This window comes from Pieris brassicae, chromosome 2 (assembly GCF_905147105.1).
Source record: "Pieris brassicae chromosome 2, ilPieBrab1.1, whole genome shotgun sequence".
Taxonomy (NCBI): domain Eukaryota; kingdom Metazoa; phylum Arthropoda; class Insecta; order Lepidoptera; family Pieridae; genus Pieris; species Pieris brassicae.
In genome coordinates this window covers 8,191,435-8,209,204 of record NC_059666.1, presented here as the reverse complement: position 1 = coordinate 8,209,204, position 17,770 = coordinate 8,191,435, and the positions used below count along the sequence as shown (strand labels likewise).

General features: G+C 33.6%; 1 protein-coding gene across 1 annotated transcript; it reads right to left on the bottom strand.

Moving 5' to 3' along the window:
- Nucleotides 1-870: 870 nt before the first annotated feature.
- LOC123720465 (protein HIRA homolog) lies at nt 871-16,746 on the bottom strand. Its single transcript, XM_045677078.1, has 20 exons — nt 16,618-16,746; nt 16,332-16,505; nt 15,933-16,091; nt 15,615-15,772; nt 15,162-15,270; nt 14,657-14,817; nt 13,897-14,065; nt 13,406-13,500; nt 12,965-13,135; nt 12,314-12,462; nt 11,469-11,615; nt 10,540-10,741; nt 6,373-6,475; nt 5,839-5,958; nt 5,382-5,528; nt 4,628-4,721; nt 3,641-3,748; nt 2,858-2,982; nt 2,429-2,520; nt 871-2,100 (listed from the first exon to the last, which is right to left on the bottom strand). Exons 1-20 carry the CDS (start codon nt 16,652-16,654, stop codon nt 1,960-1,962), a joined length of 2,661 nt encoding a protein of 886 aa, XP_045533034.1. The 5' UTR covers nt 16,655-16,746; the 3' UTR covers nt 871-1,959.
- Between the last annotated feature and the right edge of the window lie 1,024 nt (nt 16,747-17,770).

Sequence of the window (17,770 nt, the reverse complement as noted above, 5' to 3'; positions counted from 1 at the left end):
CGGAAAGTAAATAATTTCACTTATGAAAAGTAACAGTGCGATCCCATTATGGCCCACGAATTTATGTGACAGTGCCTCGGGGTGGACTGCGGTACGCAATGGAGAGCTGGAGCGCTGAGGCGCGCCGGCCCGTAATAACAATTGGTTATATAAAACATTAAATTAATATAATTTTATCATATTTTCTGAAATGGATTACTTGACTTGCGATAAAATATATCGTGTAGATTTCAAAATCATGTTCTATATACATTTTCGTCATAAAATGAATTCAAAGTGTCAAAAATTGGCTTTGTTTAGATTTTTTTTCTATCGAGCTGTTACACCCTTATTCTGTTAGCTTTAGAGCTGACTTCATTATTTCTTTTCAACACAAACATTTTGCTTCCCATAAAACCAAGATCCTTTCAAACCCTAGTTAGTTGTCTACTCTTTATCCAAGACGATTGATCCAAATTCAAATGTTGTTTTTTTTTAAAGTTATATTCAAATTCAGTTTTAACAGACTTAACTTCACAGAAATAACTTCATATTTAAATCGTGTATCGATCTTTCATAATGGATACATAAACTACTCAACTCCACCATGTATTTTTTTTTCCATTCGCCATACTTCAAGAAACGATGATAAAATGGCAAGAAATAATGTCCTTTTTTGGAGGTTGGCGACCGTAGTAGGCCCTTTAATTACATTTGTGTTAAAGCAATGAAATTTAGAAAAAATAAAACTAAGAAATATCTAAAAAATATTTATTGTATTTACAGTCTTATGAGCTGAGTACTTATAATACTATCAATTGGAGATTACAATATTCAACTAATCGACAAAATTATCGAATTATATCTTTATAAACACTAATAATTATTATGTGAAACATTGAAGAAAATGCTAATTATTACGTAGAATGGCAGTAAATTGATTCATCTAACAAATATGCACGTAAATGAACCTGTAATGATAAAAATTCTTAAAATATTTTACGAAACAATATCGTCGATTTCTATAAATGACTTAAATTGTAGAAAGAATACAATTTAACAATACACAACCTTTCAAATGAGAATAATCTAATTGGGGCATCACGACTTATATACTAGTTTATCTAACGCCCTGTTTCTATATAATACTAGTCGTTAATAGGAATCGTAAACGATAAAGAAAATTCGAACTATTTTCATCAAAAAAAAACACTAATTGGAACTGATATTGTATAATTCTCATCAAATAACTTGACCAGTCATTTGATACTGAGAAATATTTAAGTTTTTCCTTCGCTTTCTCATTTTATGATACCGAGACTTATATTATTCAGTTATTACTAACGTAAGAACGTAACGTATTCGTTATTCAAGCAAGTTTATCTAACCAAACGATTTTATTTTCGCATGCATAGTATAAAATCAAAACCCTAATACTTAACCTCAATATTAGATACGAACCTTTTATAAAACGCCTTATAATATTCTTATTATAAATCACAGCAAAGAGAAATTTCAAAAGTAATCTAAATTCAATATACATATAATTTATATGCATTATATGACTAACATTTCGAACGCAAGAAAATATTGGATAATACTGTTTATTATTTTATTAAATTCACCAAACAATTGAAACTTAATTAACGAGATAAAATGGACCATTCGCATCGGCACATTCCTACTAATTCATGCATTAAAAGTTATTTAAACAATCATTAAGTTGTAACGTTCTAAGATATAGTAAGATTATATTGAGTACCGCTGTAATTCATAAACACATAAAATTCATGAAAACTAAGCGGTGCAGGAGTTCATTCACAACCGTATGGAAGCATTATACTGGAAGTGACTTAAAAAATGGAAGGTACATATTTTTAATTCCCGTCATCAAGGTTAACTGTTCGAACCTTTAAAGACACCTTGAAGAATTTGGAATACGGGATTTTTAATGGTTATTTTTTCAGTCTAACCTCAATGTTACGTGTGTCCATTGAGTAAAGGTGTTTTTTGTTTGAGTTCGTTCAACTGATCCGCGTATTCAGTGTACAGCCTCTGCCAGCGCAGTTGCCTCACGAGAAGAGCCAATAATTCTTCTAATAACTCATGTTTTTTGATTCCCTGAAAAAGTGATAAAAAACTAAAGAAGTTGTTATTGCTTTCAAAAAAATCATAAAATAATTTATGAATTTTAATTTGACGTTAAAATGAGATTTAAATACTTCATAAAAATAAATTTGTGAAATTGCACATTTTGTTTATTTAAAAAAAACCGTGATACCTCGAAAGTAGTTCACATATGCATACTGTATATGGGGATTTAAATTATCACAAATAATGTTCCCTATCACATCCTAACGGAAATACGAATAAAACATTACATTTACAAAAACTCAAAAGACGATTGACTATGTATTTATTTATTTAAAAATTATAATTTGATACTAACCAATATATTGGATTCCCACTTGGAAGGCTGCGAAATACAATGACTAGGTCCCAATAGATCATCTAAAATGGTTCTAAGTTGATCTTCAGTGCCTGAAACATCAGTCTCTCTCATACGTAGCTCATGTAACTGTACGTACGTCGTACGTCCTCAAAGTACGTACTTTACGTAACTAAGAAGACTCCATTTGTAATTTTATATTTTTAGTTCAATGATTAAAATTAAAAACTTATTGAAATTGGCCAAGAAACTATGTTTTTGTAATATTATCTATTTATTTTAATGTTTTGTAAAAGGAATGAATATATTTTAATACCAATATTAATATTAATCTACATTATTCTTGCGGCATAAAGACAGAATTAGATATCAGTTTTTTCTTATTCTCGCAAGAGCGAAGGATTTAGAACATTCTAGAATATAGCTTACCATGACCTATCAGATGCGTAAACAGTGCGTTGATCCAATGCCGATAGTCCCTAGCCAAACGAAGATGCAAACATACAGACACCTGTGACTCTAACCAGCTACGAGCAGCGCACGCGTTGTATTTACTGAAACAAATACTGATTACAATTTTATCCACTATAATTTTTATTAAGAATCACCGTAAATTGAAAAAACATTATTTAACTCTAGATAGACGTTATGACGTTCTTCCAACTTAAAAATACATAATCTTATTCACAGTATAAAAAATTAATTATGTGAATTCAAAAGCGTTATGGAGTAAAATAACTTCTAAATAAAAACTTCGCCTTCGAAAAAACGTCGTCGCGTTTAATCCTCCTACTGTCTTGAAGTTTAATTTCGAAATATAATATATGTGTCATTTAAGAATGTAAAATTATACAAAAACGCGACGTTTGATTATGTGTTTACAAGCAAGTTACGTTACAGAGGCTGGTGCGACGCCATCTTGCCTAGAAAACAGTTTTCCGGGTTCTTGAAATTAGGAATGTTTTGAATTTCTAAATCAGAAAAAGAATTCAAAAAAATAATTTGTATAGGTTCTATAGTGAGTAATAAACTATCTGAAATAGTCGTCAAAAGGCCTATTCTTACAGAAGCAGATACAAAAAACAAATAAAAACGTATTGTGTGTTTATGATACATTGTCTATATATTAAATTAGCATGGATATGGCAGCGGCGACTATTAAAAGCAGTATTGAATTTTTCCTACATACGCGTTTATGCTTTTTATACATACCCCTGTGTAGCAGAATGCTGTAAAGGAGAGGAAACTCGTGGTCTTCTGCTGCTACCGGCTCCACCTCCCGCACGTCTCACCGGATCACCCCCATCTGTCCATAGTACCCTGGAAATAATTTACTACAATTGACTCATTTCAACGTCACAAATTATAACCCGTAACACACTCACAATTTAAAACAGAAGAGAAATCATTGCCAATTATTTTGACGTTCGAAAAGCGCTTAATTATTTTTACGCAACAATGGTTACGCCATATGTCAAACTGTTTAATCTATTTTTCAGATAATACACACTGCCGTGTGCACGATGCTTTCAAAGGGATCGTGATTAGTTTTAAAGATACCTTTATGAGAGACTTTTTAGATCATAAATTTTGAGAACAATTATAAATATCTTATATGGCTATTTGTATAATTAATAAACTTGAAAGTACCTTCCTCGCAAATAAACGATTTATTTAATTAAACTCAAATTGCATCAGAGCTGCAATGAAATTTATGAAGAATTGCAAAATCTTAACTATTATAATCATTCAAATAACAAAAAATGTGTGCGTGTACTAGTGTACACATGTAAGAAGTAAAACTTCTTTATGACCTTATTTTTCGAAAATGATCTACTATATGCAACTTTACAGAAATTAGTTAAATAAAGTTTAACAAAAGGCTTTTATTATCATAATCATACAAATTATTTCATTTTACCTTATTACTACTAAGATTATAACAGAATTTCATGAATTGTATTAGAACTATTACTATCATTGTTATCGTTATTATATATTTTTGTTATTAATGGCTTCGAATCTTTTCGAATCAACCGTGGTAGGGACAAGAAAAAGATGGCGCGTAACGGAAAAATGTGACGCGTAACCGAAAAATATATTTTTATCCATCGGTATATTTATATATCGGTATATTTTTTTCCAACGCCGATAAAGAAATTTTACTTAAAATAAAGCAAACTGAAAATGTCTACTCACCAAGCCCACAATTTCTTGCAGTAAATATAACTTTTGCCAGTATTCAATGATATCATGGGGTTTCCGTCCACCAACGTACAGTTTGTGACGGAAGCTGGAAAATAATCAAATTTACGTTAGTAAATTTAGAAAAAAAGTCATAGAACGAGATGTGGTGTAGTATGCTGCATATTAGACTGCGTAGAAGCAACGGCTCAATTTTCAAGAAGCTTCACGTCACCAAGGCTTTTCAACAGCATTGGAAACCTCACGCCTTGAAAAGCTTATCCAGGAAAATGGAGAAGACGCGAACTATAGACTGATCAGGTATCACACTGACTGACGATCAGAGATGGAAGTGGTGCTGTAATGTGCCATAACTGGGTCGGCAGCTTTACGCCTTGACCACAGCAATGTTTACACACCCGTTACAAATATTTTGCGCTCTTTAAGAAATCTGTCAAATCAAGTTTTGATTACTGATATCAACGCCATCTACCGCCGCTAGCTTGGTTTACAAATTCTTGTAGTCGTAATGTTCTGAATTCAAATCTATATCCTAGGGTTAGGGTTAGGGTCCTCAGGGTTTTATTCTTAATGATACTTTTGAAATGAATCCTGAATTATTATAGGAATAACAAACAACACTAAGGAGGAGCTTTCAAAAAGTTTTTCTGAACGATGCCATATATTAGACAGCAAGAGATTGACTTAAATTATTCCATAAACAATGCCTATATATGTATGTATACAAACAATATATATAACTTCATACCGTTATTTGAAAGTAAATTCCTGAAAGACAGTGACCGAAGGGAACAGGTTGCATTGTTAAGGTCCCACATGGTCAATTCAGCTGATGACGTCACCACTGATAAGGTGTCCCCGTTTAAGGACAATTTGTGCGCCGGAGATGGTAAAGCTGGAACAATATTTAAAATTGAAGCGAAGCCAAGTGATATTCTCAAAACTGGCCGTGCGTTACAATCCTGCTTGTAGAATAAAATTTACTATACTATTAACCATAGTTGTCATAAAAGTAACATTATATTTTTGGTTTTAAATCTTGAGCAGCGCTCTGTGGGCAAATGTGGAACCAAATAACTAAACAGTAAAAAATTATGGAAAATCTAACATTTCAATAAAGTTTTTGTTTCTCCATTAAAATGAAACTGAAATGTATAAACGTGTAAATAGTACACGTACTCCATAAGAATAATAATAGTATTTACCGAGTGGGGGCAAAGCCCTGTAGGGCTTCGGTTTGGCGTTTCTCCACACGTGTAACGATCCATCCGTACAAGATACGCACAGCCAACGGGCGTCGCAGGATATACACGATACGGGTGAACCTGTAATATATAAAAACAGAAATAAGGATACTATTACTTCATTATTATTATTGCAATTCAAAACGTATAATTTATAAAAAAAAAATACGATCTCAGGCCGTGGCATCAATGGACTTACTGTGCGAATCTAACACTTCAGACAGAATCGACATCACCTAATCAGCCTTATGACAAATGCATTACTGGAGTCGTTCATGTATTACGTAATACGTAATATTTGTACATAAAAGTATTCATTTTTTGTAGGACTCTTCCAAAGTTACTTAGTTTTCAAGCATAGACAATGTTTAATAAAATTCTGCTGACGTAATCACCAAATAAGAACATCCCCCTTACGATCCCATTACCTAAGAAATGGGTACAATCCGAAATCCATTTATGATTGTAACAATTAATGACAGTTAAATGTCTTACCTAAGCAAGCGTCCCATACCGGATCGTTTGATGCAGAATTGTTTGGTATTAACTCAAGCCGAGACAATTTGCCATATGGAGTGTTGTATGCTTTATTCACCACCTGTAATCGAATAATCATTAGTCGTTAATTTATGCTTTTAGCGTTTTTTTAATCCTTGTTTTTTGAGAGATCTGTATCTCTGCCATAGAGTAGAGCTACAAAATATAGCTAATCATAAAGTAGTTTTTGATTTGATTTGAAGGAAAGGTTTTTTAAGTCTTAATATAGATACCGGCAAACATCTTGAACAAATGTCCTTGGCTGCGCAGAAGCAATTTTTAGGTATCACTGGGAGGGGGCGGTGGGAGAGTGATCGCGTGATTGGTAAATCAGTTGACGTTTGTATGTTTGTGTGTGTACGATGCACAAACATTCCCCAACTCCCTTGTTTAATGCTCAAGAAGTTTGCCGGTATCTGTACTATATCTTCTTTTTGAGCATTTGATCATCATCTGTTCTGCCTCATAATTAGCTACTTATATCTATTAATTATGCCCTAAGATAGCTTCTACATAAGCATAATTATTATTTTAGATTAGTTTTAGTTAGTATATATCTAGTGTTACATGTAAGTTTATGCATTTTTGTTTATTATTTATACAATTCTGACATGAAAGGATATAAAGCAAAACAAAACGCGACATGACAGCAGAACAAAATATTTAAGTAGACAATACAAAGTTTATAGATCGGTAGAACGACAGATATACTAGTAGCCAAAATAAGAAGAAAGATACAAGGTTTACTACTCGAATAGTTGTTTTAACCTATTCTTGAATGAAGCAGTAGATGAGTGCGAAAAAAGATCGATATTAGTAGTAGAATCAAAAGTAGAACACATCCTGTGAAGAGGCTCACGGAACCCAATGTTGGTTCTGGGAGTCGGAAGGTTAAAGGACCTGTGCGAGCGTAGAGATCTGGCAGGAATATTGAATCTTATGAGTTCGAGAAGATTTGAACAAGTTAATTCATGTACGCATATTTTTCTTATAATGACACAATCTATCAAACTACGCCTAGTACTCAAAGAAAGTAAATTATATTTTTTTAAAAGTTCGTTGTATTTAGCCCTACCACCGTTCATGCGACAATTTAAAATACGTAAAAATTTCTTCTGTACAGCCTCCAGTTGTGTGACATATATAGCGTAGTATGGATTCCAGATTGGACTAGCGTATTCCAACTGAGACTGCACAAGCGTCTTATAGAGGTGAATATATGTGGTTTTGTCTTTGAAAGGTTCGGTGATACGCGTTATGAAACCCAACATACGGTAGGCTTTATTAATAATCAAGCCTATGTGTTTATCTAGGGATAATTTGGAGTCAAAAAGGACCCCAAGATCCCTTACAGAGCCCACACGTTCGAGGGAATGGTTTCCAAGGGTGAAGTTGGCCGTGATTGTTTTATGTATTTTCCTTGTAAACAAGGTACAACGATATGCTGACATTTACTGTATTTTAAGAATAATTTGTTTATTTTGCAGTAGTCATCTAGCCTATCGAAATCTTCCTGAATAAGTTCCACATCAGAAAGTGCAACTACCGTTTTATATAACTTTAAGTCGTCTGCGTATAACAAGTACTTGCAGTGTAAAAAACATTTAGATATGTCGTTGATAAATAAAGAAAAGAGCAACGGCCCAAGGATTAAGCCCTGGGGGACACCGGATGTCACTACTATTTGAGAAGAAGTAAATCCATTTATTACCACTGATTGAACACGATTAGATAGATATGCCGTAAACCATCTTAAAAGATTGCCCTTAATACCATTAAGACAGCTTTTGTAAAAGCATCATATGGTCAACCTTATCAAAAGCCTTCTGAAAGTCCGTGTAGATTGTGTCTATCTGATGTTTATTATCTAAACCGCTAAAAATATAATTAGTAAAAACAAGGAGGTTAGAGAGAGTAGATTTACCAGCTGCTGTTGCTCCGTGCTGTTGGTCTATAATAACGTGCCTTAGGCTGGAATAAATTCGTCGGCGATCTAATCTTTCCAAGATCTTAGGGATTGCAGAAAGTATTGAAATCGGTCGGTAATTTTCGACATCAGTCTTAAAGATAGGCGTTATATAAGATAATTTCCAGCAATCAGGAAAAGTGCCACTGGACATACACTTATTGAATATAATCTGTAAAGGGACACACAATGAACGATGTCTATGCTTTAGAAAAACTGGTCTAATTTGATCTGGACCAGGACCTTTACTCGGATCAAGCAAATATAGTTCCTTGCTGATCTCGTCTACATCTAAATACAAGTTATGCACAAGGATCTGAGAGTCACTGGAAAGGCTCTCTTCAACTGTGTACACAGCGTCTCCATCCGAGTGAGTTTGAGGTTCAAATACTGACTGAAAATAATTTGAAAATAACTCAACTATTTGTTTGGGATCGTCGGATGAAATGCTGCCATCATTCATTAGTTTAGGGTAACCTAAATTACTTTGTTTTAGAGTGGACGTGTATTTCCAAAAATGTTTGATATTAGATTTAAGCGATAGTTCAATCTTTTCTATATAGCGATTATAACAAAGTTTCATAAGATTTTTAAGACGTGCTCTTAATAAAGAAAACTCTTGATAGTCGAGTAAGCCTTTGTAGGCCTTCCAGCGACACCAGAGTTTCTTCTTACGATTAAGAGCTCTAATCAGCCCTCTGCTAAACCAAACTGGATACTTACGGGATTTAGGTTTAGAGAATGGCACGCAAGCAGCAATAATTGCATTTATTTTTGAGTAGAAGACGGTAACAGCATCCTCAGAATGGGACGTGGCTAGTAATTTCACCCAATCGACCTTATCGATAGCATTATTTATTAAGTCATAATGTGCATTAAAGAAATTTCTTTGATTGAAAGTAGCTGATGTCATGACAGTTAACCTATTAACAGTACTAAGATTATCTAAAGGCGGGTGATGAGGAACAGGACCAAGTAAAGGATCATCAGAGAAATCAACACGCCCGGGAAGTGTTGTTAGGACTAGGTCCAGGAGCCGCTCATTGTTGTTGTGGATAACATTATTTTGTTTTAAATTCATAAAAGACATGGTACGCAACAACAATTTCGATGACTCAGTATTTGCAGATTGTAGTAGGGTATCTGGAGAGGATCACCAGATGAGATAAGGTAAATTAAAGTCACATGTAATTATGTAATTAGAAAATCGAGCGCTAGCGTGTATGTCATGCAGTTAGGAGGAGACCAGCATGAGATGGCAAGTGAATGTATATTTCCTCCAAATCCGGGGCTTCAAACTCAGTCAATCTGATAGATTTAATACCTCTTTTCACCATAACTAAAACTCCACCGCCACCTTTTTTACGAGAATCATAACCACCCGAATGCTACTCTCCATCAAAGACAGAATCCACCAACCAAGTCTCAACCAGAACAATAACATCAAAGTTGCTAAGAAGAATACTATTTTTGAGTTTATCTATTTTACTCTTGATGCCTCTACAGTTTTGATCGTAAATAGATAAATAAGGTATTTTGAGCCATTATCCATAGTCAAAAATATGAAAGATAGGAAACAAGGTGAAAATTATAGAAAAATCCAGTTTCGCACTCCACACCGCAGTTAAAGAATATTTAAAGATCAAGATTCTAACAAAAAATATAGAAAATTTGAATACAATATAAAAAATATGTAAGCTATACAAACGGGAATATAGAATATAGAGAATATAGTAATTTGGCTAGATCATCATTGGATCGCACTTGGATGGCTTTAGCTTCATCGGTTTTTCTGACAAACATACAAAGGTTTTTTACCCATACATACTTGTACCCTTTTTCCTTAGCGAGTTGCCTGACCTTACTGAAAAGTATTTTATTTTTCAGGGTAAGGTGCTCATTGTCGTAGAATCGATTATTGTTTGTAACGCCAGACACTGCCGCAGATCCACCAAGCAATTGATCAACTGATAGAGTGACGCACACGCGCGGCCGCGATAAAATCAAAAATTTTGTTGTATCCATTAAGTTTTAATATTTTTTTAAGCCCATTAACATTTAGGATACAAAACATTAAAAAATTCAAGGCAAATAAAAACTAAATACTAAAACATAAATAATCATAGTAGATTTCTAATACCTTGATAAAAGTAACTCACTTGCAATCTCAACAATCCAGCGGCTCTCACAATTGGCCCAGCCGTCCCCAAAGCTGGGACGGGCAGCGACGGTCCCAAGTATACCCCACGGGACGAAACCTGCTCCGTCGGAGACGTGCACGATCTCTTGGCTTGTAGATCTTCAGCTTTCGGTCCTGGGAGGGTCGATGTCGTACGCTTTCTGAGACGTTGGTCCAATCCGCTAGAAATTTTTCGAATATTGAAAGTTAAAGCGTAGTAGCTAAGTTGTTTTTAATTTAAATATTATAAATAAACAAAAGTTACACAATTACCAACGCACACCGGTAAACATTTCATTATTTAAAACTAATAAACGTAGATTTTTACGCAGGCTGTTTGACAACTTTATTAGTGACACTAGAACTCATACAGTTGCTCTGAAGTATTAGCTCAAAAGTTTCAACGTGCGACTCTCAACCCTGGGGTGTTCGTTCGATCCCCGGATGTGCACCAATGGAATTCTACGTGCGCATTTAACACTCTTTCATACAACATCTTGTAATAACCGGCATGCCTTAGACCCAAAAATTCTATGGTATGTCTATGAAATGATGAACGAAAGAGATACAAAAGTCTGAAGCTCAGACCAAAGAAGTTGTTGCGCCATTGTTATGTGTATAGAATGAGTTCTATACATATAACAATGGCACACATTGTTATTTCTAACTCCGTTAAGGCTTTAAACATTAACAATTTTAAGTGTCTAGGAAATATTACGTCCGTCAAGCTCTATTAAGCGCGAGGCCAGCAAACCCGTAAACAAACGTCGAGTTTTTTATATTTATAATCAATTTTAAATTAAAAATTTCACAAACATGATTACTTGCCATCCTTACTCATAATAAATGCTAAATTTAAATTTAAAAAAAAACTTTAGAATACTTAATATTATTAAAAAAAATACATACTTATCATTACTTCTGCTGAGCGCGTGGTTACTGACATTTGGATGTATGATGATGTCATCTCTTCTCTCTACTATGATGCGTGACTTGCTCTGCGACGATGTACTGAAGCAATTTTCATTTCCGCCAGGTATTGAACCAAGTGACTCACTGAAATATGCAAAATAGGAATTAGGTTTGGTTATTTTAATAAGGTCATATATATATTTCGTAGCATTCTTACAATTTATACGTTTATACGTCCAAATACGTTACGTGGTTACGTGTCATATTTGACAGCCATAGAAAACTTTGTCAAAAGCATATTCAAAAAGCGTGCGTATACTACGTACGTCCTACGTCCACATAAGCGACTACATATAAAAAAATCAAAATCATTTGGGTAATACAATGTCACACACTTAGGAAAGTCAAAATGAAATATATATATTAAATGTTTTTAATTTTCCATTTACTACCAGTTCTCAAATCAAGGGAGTAGAACGGAAGAGAAGAACTGGCTATAAACTCTCCGCCGCTCTTTTTAATCGCCAAGTTTTTTGTTTAACACAATGTTTGTAAGGAGCTGCAACCATTACACCATGTTCCACATGACATATTAAGTAATATATTCACTAACATGACATGATAGGTAAATTTATGGCAGCGCATAAGAGAAGAGTGAGGAAGCCCATGAGAAGCAGGTAGATATATCTAGATATATCACAATAACAGCTAACATTGTAAATACTCTATTATACAGAAATAAAAAGATGTATTATTATTATAATAAACAATTACTGAACTTATTATATATCGCTATAAAGAATACGGATAAAATATAATCAATCTATCTCGCTCTAACTCACTTGGCGTCCGCCTGTGTGAGCGGGATGAATACAGGTGTGATACGTCGTTTGCCATCCGACGTTCGCGTCTCTATCTGCCGGTCCATTGGACGTAGAGGCGCCGGACTTGATTGGGTTGACATCGGGGAAGGCGTGTATATTGGTTTTTGCTAAAGCAGATAAATTAGCCACACAATAATTATTACCGAATGGGCACTCCCTTATTCCACCGCGTCGGTGATTTTACCGCTATGTGTGACGACATGGGCGTGGTGGGTGCAGCCTGGTGCACGCAACGCAACCAGCGGACAATGCGAAATTAACTATGAAACGTGGAAGCCGTGAGCGATACAATTGACACAATTAAATGAAACGCAGGATAACGCTTTCGAGCGATCTCCAGGCAACCACTGTGAAGATTCAGATGTTTATTTTCCTACTATACTAGAAACTTTTAATATATGGTGCTCGACTCACGCACACCTATACATGTATGGCCGTCCATTATTCATGGTATGTTTTAAGCATATTTTAAACCCTTGGTGAGGTTAAATACTAATATCACACACACAATTTTGAATTTACTTTTTTATCAACATATACATTGAAGCATTGACATTTTAATGAAAAACTCTTGTTAATTAAGTTCTGAAATTAAAAAGCATACTGTACCTGTGATTTGTCATTCTTAGGAGTAGTTTCCTCTTTAGGAGTTTCCTTTTTGGCCTCTTGCTTCTCCCGAGCGAGTAGAATTTCTGGACACTCAACCAAGAGATTGGAAGACAGGTCACCGCCGGACTCATTCGCAGGACATTTTCCGTAGATTTTCTCGTATAGCGAATTCTGAAATATTTATTTTTCCTTACAACAACATAATAACGTAACATATTATTACAGCTATTTACTAATTGTTTTATTGTATAAAATTGTGAAAAAATGCATGTTTATGCAAAGATGTTTGTATAAAAACAGATAACAAAAAAGAAAGAAAAAAATGTAGGTTGTCCAAGTTTCGTCAAAATTTAATTCCTAATAGGTTATTTTTAATTTATATATATAATTATTTTAAATAACTAATCATTAATGATTTAGTAAAATATTTTTCATACAAACCTTTTCTTCAAGTGTTAGTGGGGTACCAATTTCCTTATTTGTAAACTGTATGCACGCGACAGTACCATCAGAACTGCACGCGAGTAAATTTAAACCTAAAAAATATTTCTTTATTACTTTCTATAGAGATATAGACTACAAACAAACCAATGTATTTGTAATTGTTTTGTGATCAATAAAGACTTTTCTGAATTAATAAGCCAATCAGCCATAGTTTAAACGGCCGGCAACGTACTCGCGAGCCCCTGGCATTGAGATTGTCCATGGTTGGCGGGGCGGTGTCACTTCACATTTATCAACAATCTTGTAAGTACTGACAGTGAATGTAAAAATAGAAGCATTGCATTTTTTTATTGATTAATAAGTGTACATTGTTACCAATATAATAAATTATATTTGGATTTGTTGTTTCTCGTATATTAAGGATTGATACACGAGATAGATACATGAAACAGGAATTATAACACGGAAAGATATCCACATAAACTTACCATCAGAACTCCAGGAAAGATCAAGCACACTGTCAGTGAATAGATCGTGTACAACAACCAAAGGCCGCTTGAGAGACGTGAGCCAAATTGATAAAGCCCGATCCCGTGATCCCACAGCAGCACAACAACACTTCTTTCCCTCTTTAACGAATATATTGCTGTTAAAACGCTAAAAAAAACAAAAAAATATTTACAGCATAGCCCAGTCGTATAGGTGCAAAAAATTATTGATCTGTTTCGTGAAAATTTTATTTTCTTACTTCTACAATTTCATTATCTATGATTTCCTCACAACGTTCACTATACGAGGTTAATTTGCACATAAAAAGGAGAAGAGATATCCATAGGCTGTGATTTGAACACTGCGGTTAAAGGCTCAATTTACTAGCCCAACTGTTCATAACAAATAAAATCTAAGTTTAGTTTAGCGATTCAAAAAGGAGGTTTTCAGAATTACCAGCTGTGAATTTTTTTAGAGCCTTTCATGCATGAGTCTTGCAAAATTGCACTTAGTATGTTTGTCCACCAATTTCTTGGATACTAAAAGTAATATTGACATGATGCTTCTTCATTTAAATCAGGCTGGTTAAGGAATAGTCATAAGTTATAAAAAACGGTTTTGTACTTATTTGACTTGTGTAATATAGCTATATTTTCTTTTCAGTGGACAGATATTTGAATAGTTTTATTATAAAATATTGTGTATATGTCTGGCGTTAATAAATATTTATTTAATATAATAACAGACAAAATAACATACAGCACATGTAACAGCTTTCCGATGTCCAACAAAGTCCTTATCACATCGCCAGCCCTCTCTCTCAACCACTTGAGCAGTTGGTCCACCTCCATTCATAGCGTGTGCTGATAACACATACTGACCATCTGGTGACCATGATAGTCGAAGCACATGAGTTGTACCTGTAAAATATATTAGCTTATGCACACATGACATAGCCGGGAGCACTCAGTTTGTAAAAAACCCTACAATTGATAATTGTGTAGAAACCCGCGAAATAACTATTAAGAAATAATTGATTACAAATGATATTCCTTGTGGGGAATGAGGAACTTTTCTTTTTTTTATTTAGCAAATTTTGAGAAAACATTATCACCATTGACAAATCAACAACTGGGTCTTCTGCTCCTTTACACCTATGCAATATAAAAATGACACTACTAATATAATTTCTTTCCTGTTTTTTCAGTTAACAGTTCATTGGTGAAAAGATATAAAAAATAAAATCTAATTATTTTATAGTTACCGCCACACTCATCAAATGGTTCAGTAATTACAGTTTCTTGAGACCAATCAACTGTTTTCCAAACACGCAGCGATTTGTCATCTGACTGTGATGCCAAATATTTGCCCACCTGCCCAAAACAAGTCTCATACACTAATATATAATCTAGAAACTACTGCTTACAATTTTATATATTATTAAGTATAAAATTAACTAATTAATCAATTTAAGCTATAGATTTAAAAAAGAATTCCCCTTTAAACTATGTCAATTTCTTGGATGGTAATAAGTACAAATTTTAGACATTTTGCTATTGCACACATTTTCACCTAATCATAATTCTTTAAAATGTTGATAAAATAAAAAATGCACTTATGTAAGATAAAAGTATTAGATTTTAATAAAACTCTTAAGTTAATATATTAAACAAACTGCTTGTCTGGCAATATGGAGGAATTTTATTTTTCAACTTACAGGGTCCCAGGCAACTCCTTTTACAAGTCCAGTGTGACCAGTTAGAACACAGACCATTTCAGGAAATTTTTCAGCATTCCATATGATTATAGTGTTATCAACACTGCAACTAGCGAGCCATTTGTCTAATGGTGACCATGCCAGATCTAATACATCACCTGAAACATATATCTATAAAATATTGTATAACTTTAAATAAATAAGACTTCATGATATTTTAATTGTGATAGAGTTTTACAATTTTCAGAATATCATAGTAACAATATATTTATAATATAATAAAGTTTTAGGTAGTTTGTAATATTTGTTAATTCACACCTGCATGCCCTCTCAATGTTGCTAAACATCTCCAAGTCTCTGCTTTATGCTTTCCAGCTCCTACAGCTACACTGAGTCCCCATACCATGATAAGTCTATCATCTCCACCTGATGCTAAGTATCTGCCACCATTACTCCATCGTACACAGTTAACACAGGCTGAAAAAAAATCATATAATTTATTGCACATTTAAAAGGACACTGAGGAGTCTAGATCAGACCATCTATTTTACTAGAGTTCAATTAGATGACTCTTCTGGACCAAGCCAAAACAATTTGAGTTCTCTGGGATTGAAATATTAGATCAGCTACAAAACAGTGAATATGGTAGTGAATGAATATCTCTGTATATATTTTTTCGTAATGTATATATATATATAAACTTTTCTACAAACCAACCTAAATGATTGTCCATTTGACAAAGCATTTTAGGAACATTAGGATCTACTTCTACTTCTTCAAACAACACTGAATTCAAGTTCCACACGACAACCCGGCCTGAGTCGAGACCCTGACCCCCTGTAGCAAATCGCTTCCCCGCTGGATGAATATCCACAGAAAATATTGGTTTGTCTGAAATTTATATTAAAATAAACGTTTTTATTTTAGAAAACGTGCACTACAACTTATAAGACGATATACACGTTATTAATACTAATAACTTAATAATGTGTTAACGTCGTACCATCGTGATTGACCCAAATAGGTTTCAAAAGCTTCATTGAAATACGTTTTATTTTTATAGTAAGATGATTAATATTATATATATTAGATGTAGATTATTGCCGCAAATTCGCAGGTAAACAGTGCGAATCACCTAGGAATTCAAGACACAGATACAAATTTAACGAATGACAGGTGACACTGAAAACTAACACAAGTTTGGGTGAAAATAATGAATATTGTAGATTTGTCGAACCTGTGGTCGTAAATAATAACCTTGCTGATAAAGAATTTTTAGAAATTATTATGTGAAAGAAGACCGTTGTGAATTTCCTTCAAACTACAGGGAGGACCCTTGACCGGTATAACAGGTTACTAGACGGCCCAATTAATGTATTATTATTATTTATTTGTTCAGATAAAATAATCCACCATTATGTTAGTATAAACTTACAGACTAGTGTTAGTATATTACTATTAAAAAGCTAAACATAGAAAATAAAAAAACAATTTATAGCCAAATTTAAATTATTAAACTGTTTTTTGTAAACTGTACACTCGTAAGAAGTGACCTCTTTATGACCATATTTTTCGAAAAATTATCTACTATGTGCAACCTTACAAATTGATTAAATAGAGTTAAATTAGATAAAGTTTAACAAAAGGCTTTTATTATCATGACATTAATCCAAATAATACAATTATTTCATTTTACCTTATTACTACTAAGATTATTACAGAATTTTATTAATTGTAATAGAATTTATATTATATTACTATCATTGTTATTATATATTTTTGTTATTAATGGTTTCGAATCTCTGAATCAACCGCGGTAGGGACAAGAAAAAGATGGCGCGTAACGGAAAAATGTGACGGTAAATTTATTTCCAACGCCGTAAAGAAGTTTCACTTAAAAAAACTAGTAATATATAAACATCAAACTACAAATCTACATGGAGTAGATATTTTTGTAATATTGACCTAGTGTCATATGCGTAGACTCTAAATCCTGACGTCATAAAATCCGAGTGAATAAAATAAAGATATCAAACAAGCCAATACAGATGGAGGCCAACCCGTATCGGGTTACACCTACCAAAAAAGGTTAGATATTATATACGTTTTTAAATCAAAGATTTATGACAAATAATGGCTACGTAGGGTTGATCCTA

Coding starts and splice junctions, on each gene's coding strand:
- LOC123720465 (XM_045677078.1), bottom strand. CDS start 16,654: ATGAAGCTTTTGAAACCTATTTGGGTCAATCACGATG. Junction 14,066..14,656: donor GGAAAGCTGTTACATGTGCT/GTATGTTATTTT, acceptor TGTTTTTTTTAG/CGTTTTAACAGCAATATATT. Junction 10,742..11,468: donor CTCAGCAGAAGTAATGATAA/GTATGTATTTTT, acceptor AAAAATTTCTAG/CGGATTGGACCAACGTCTCA.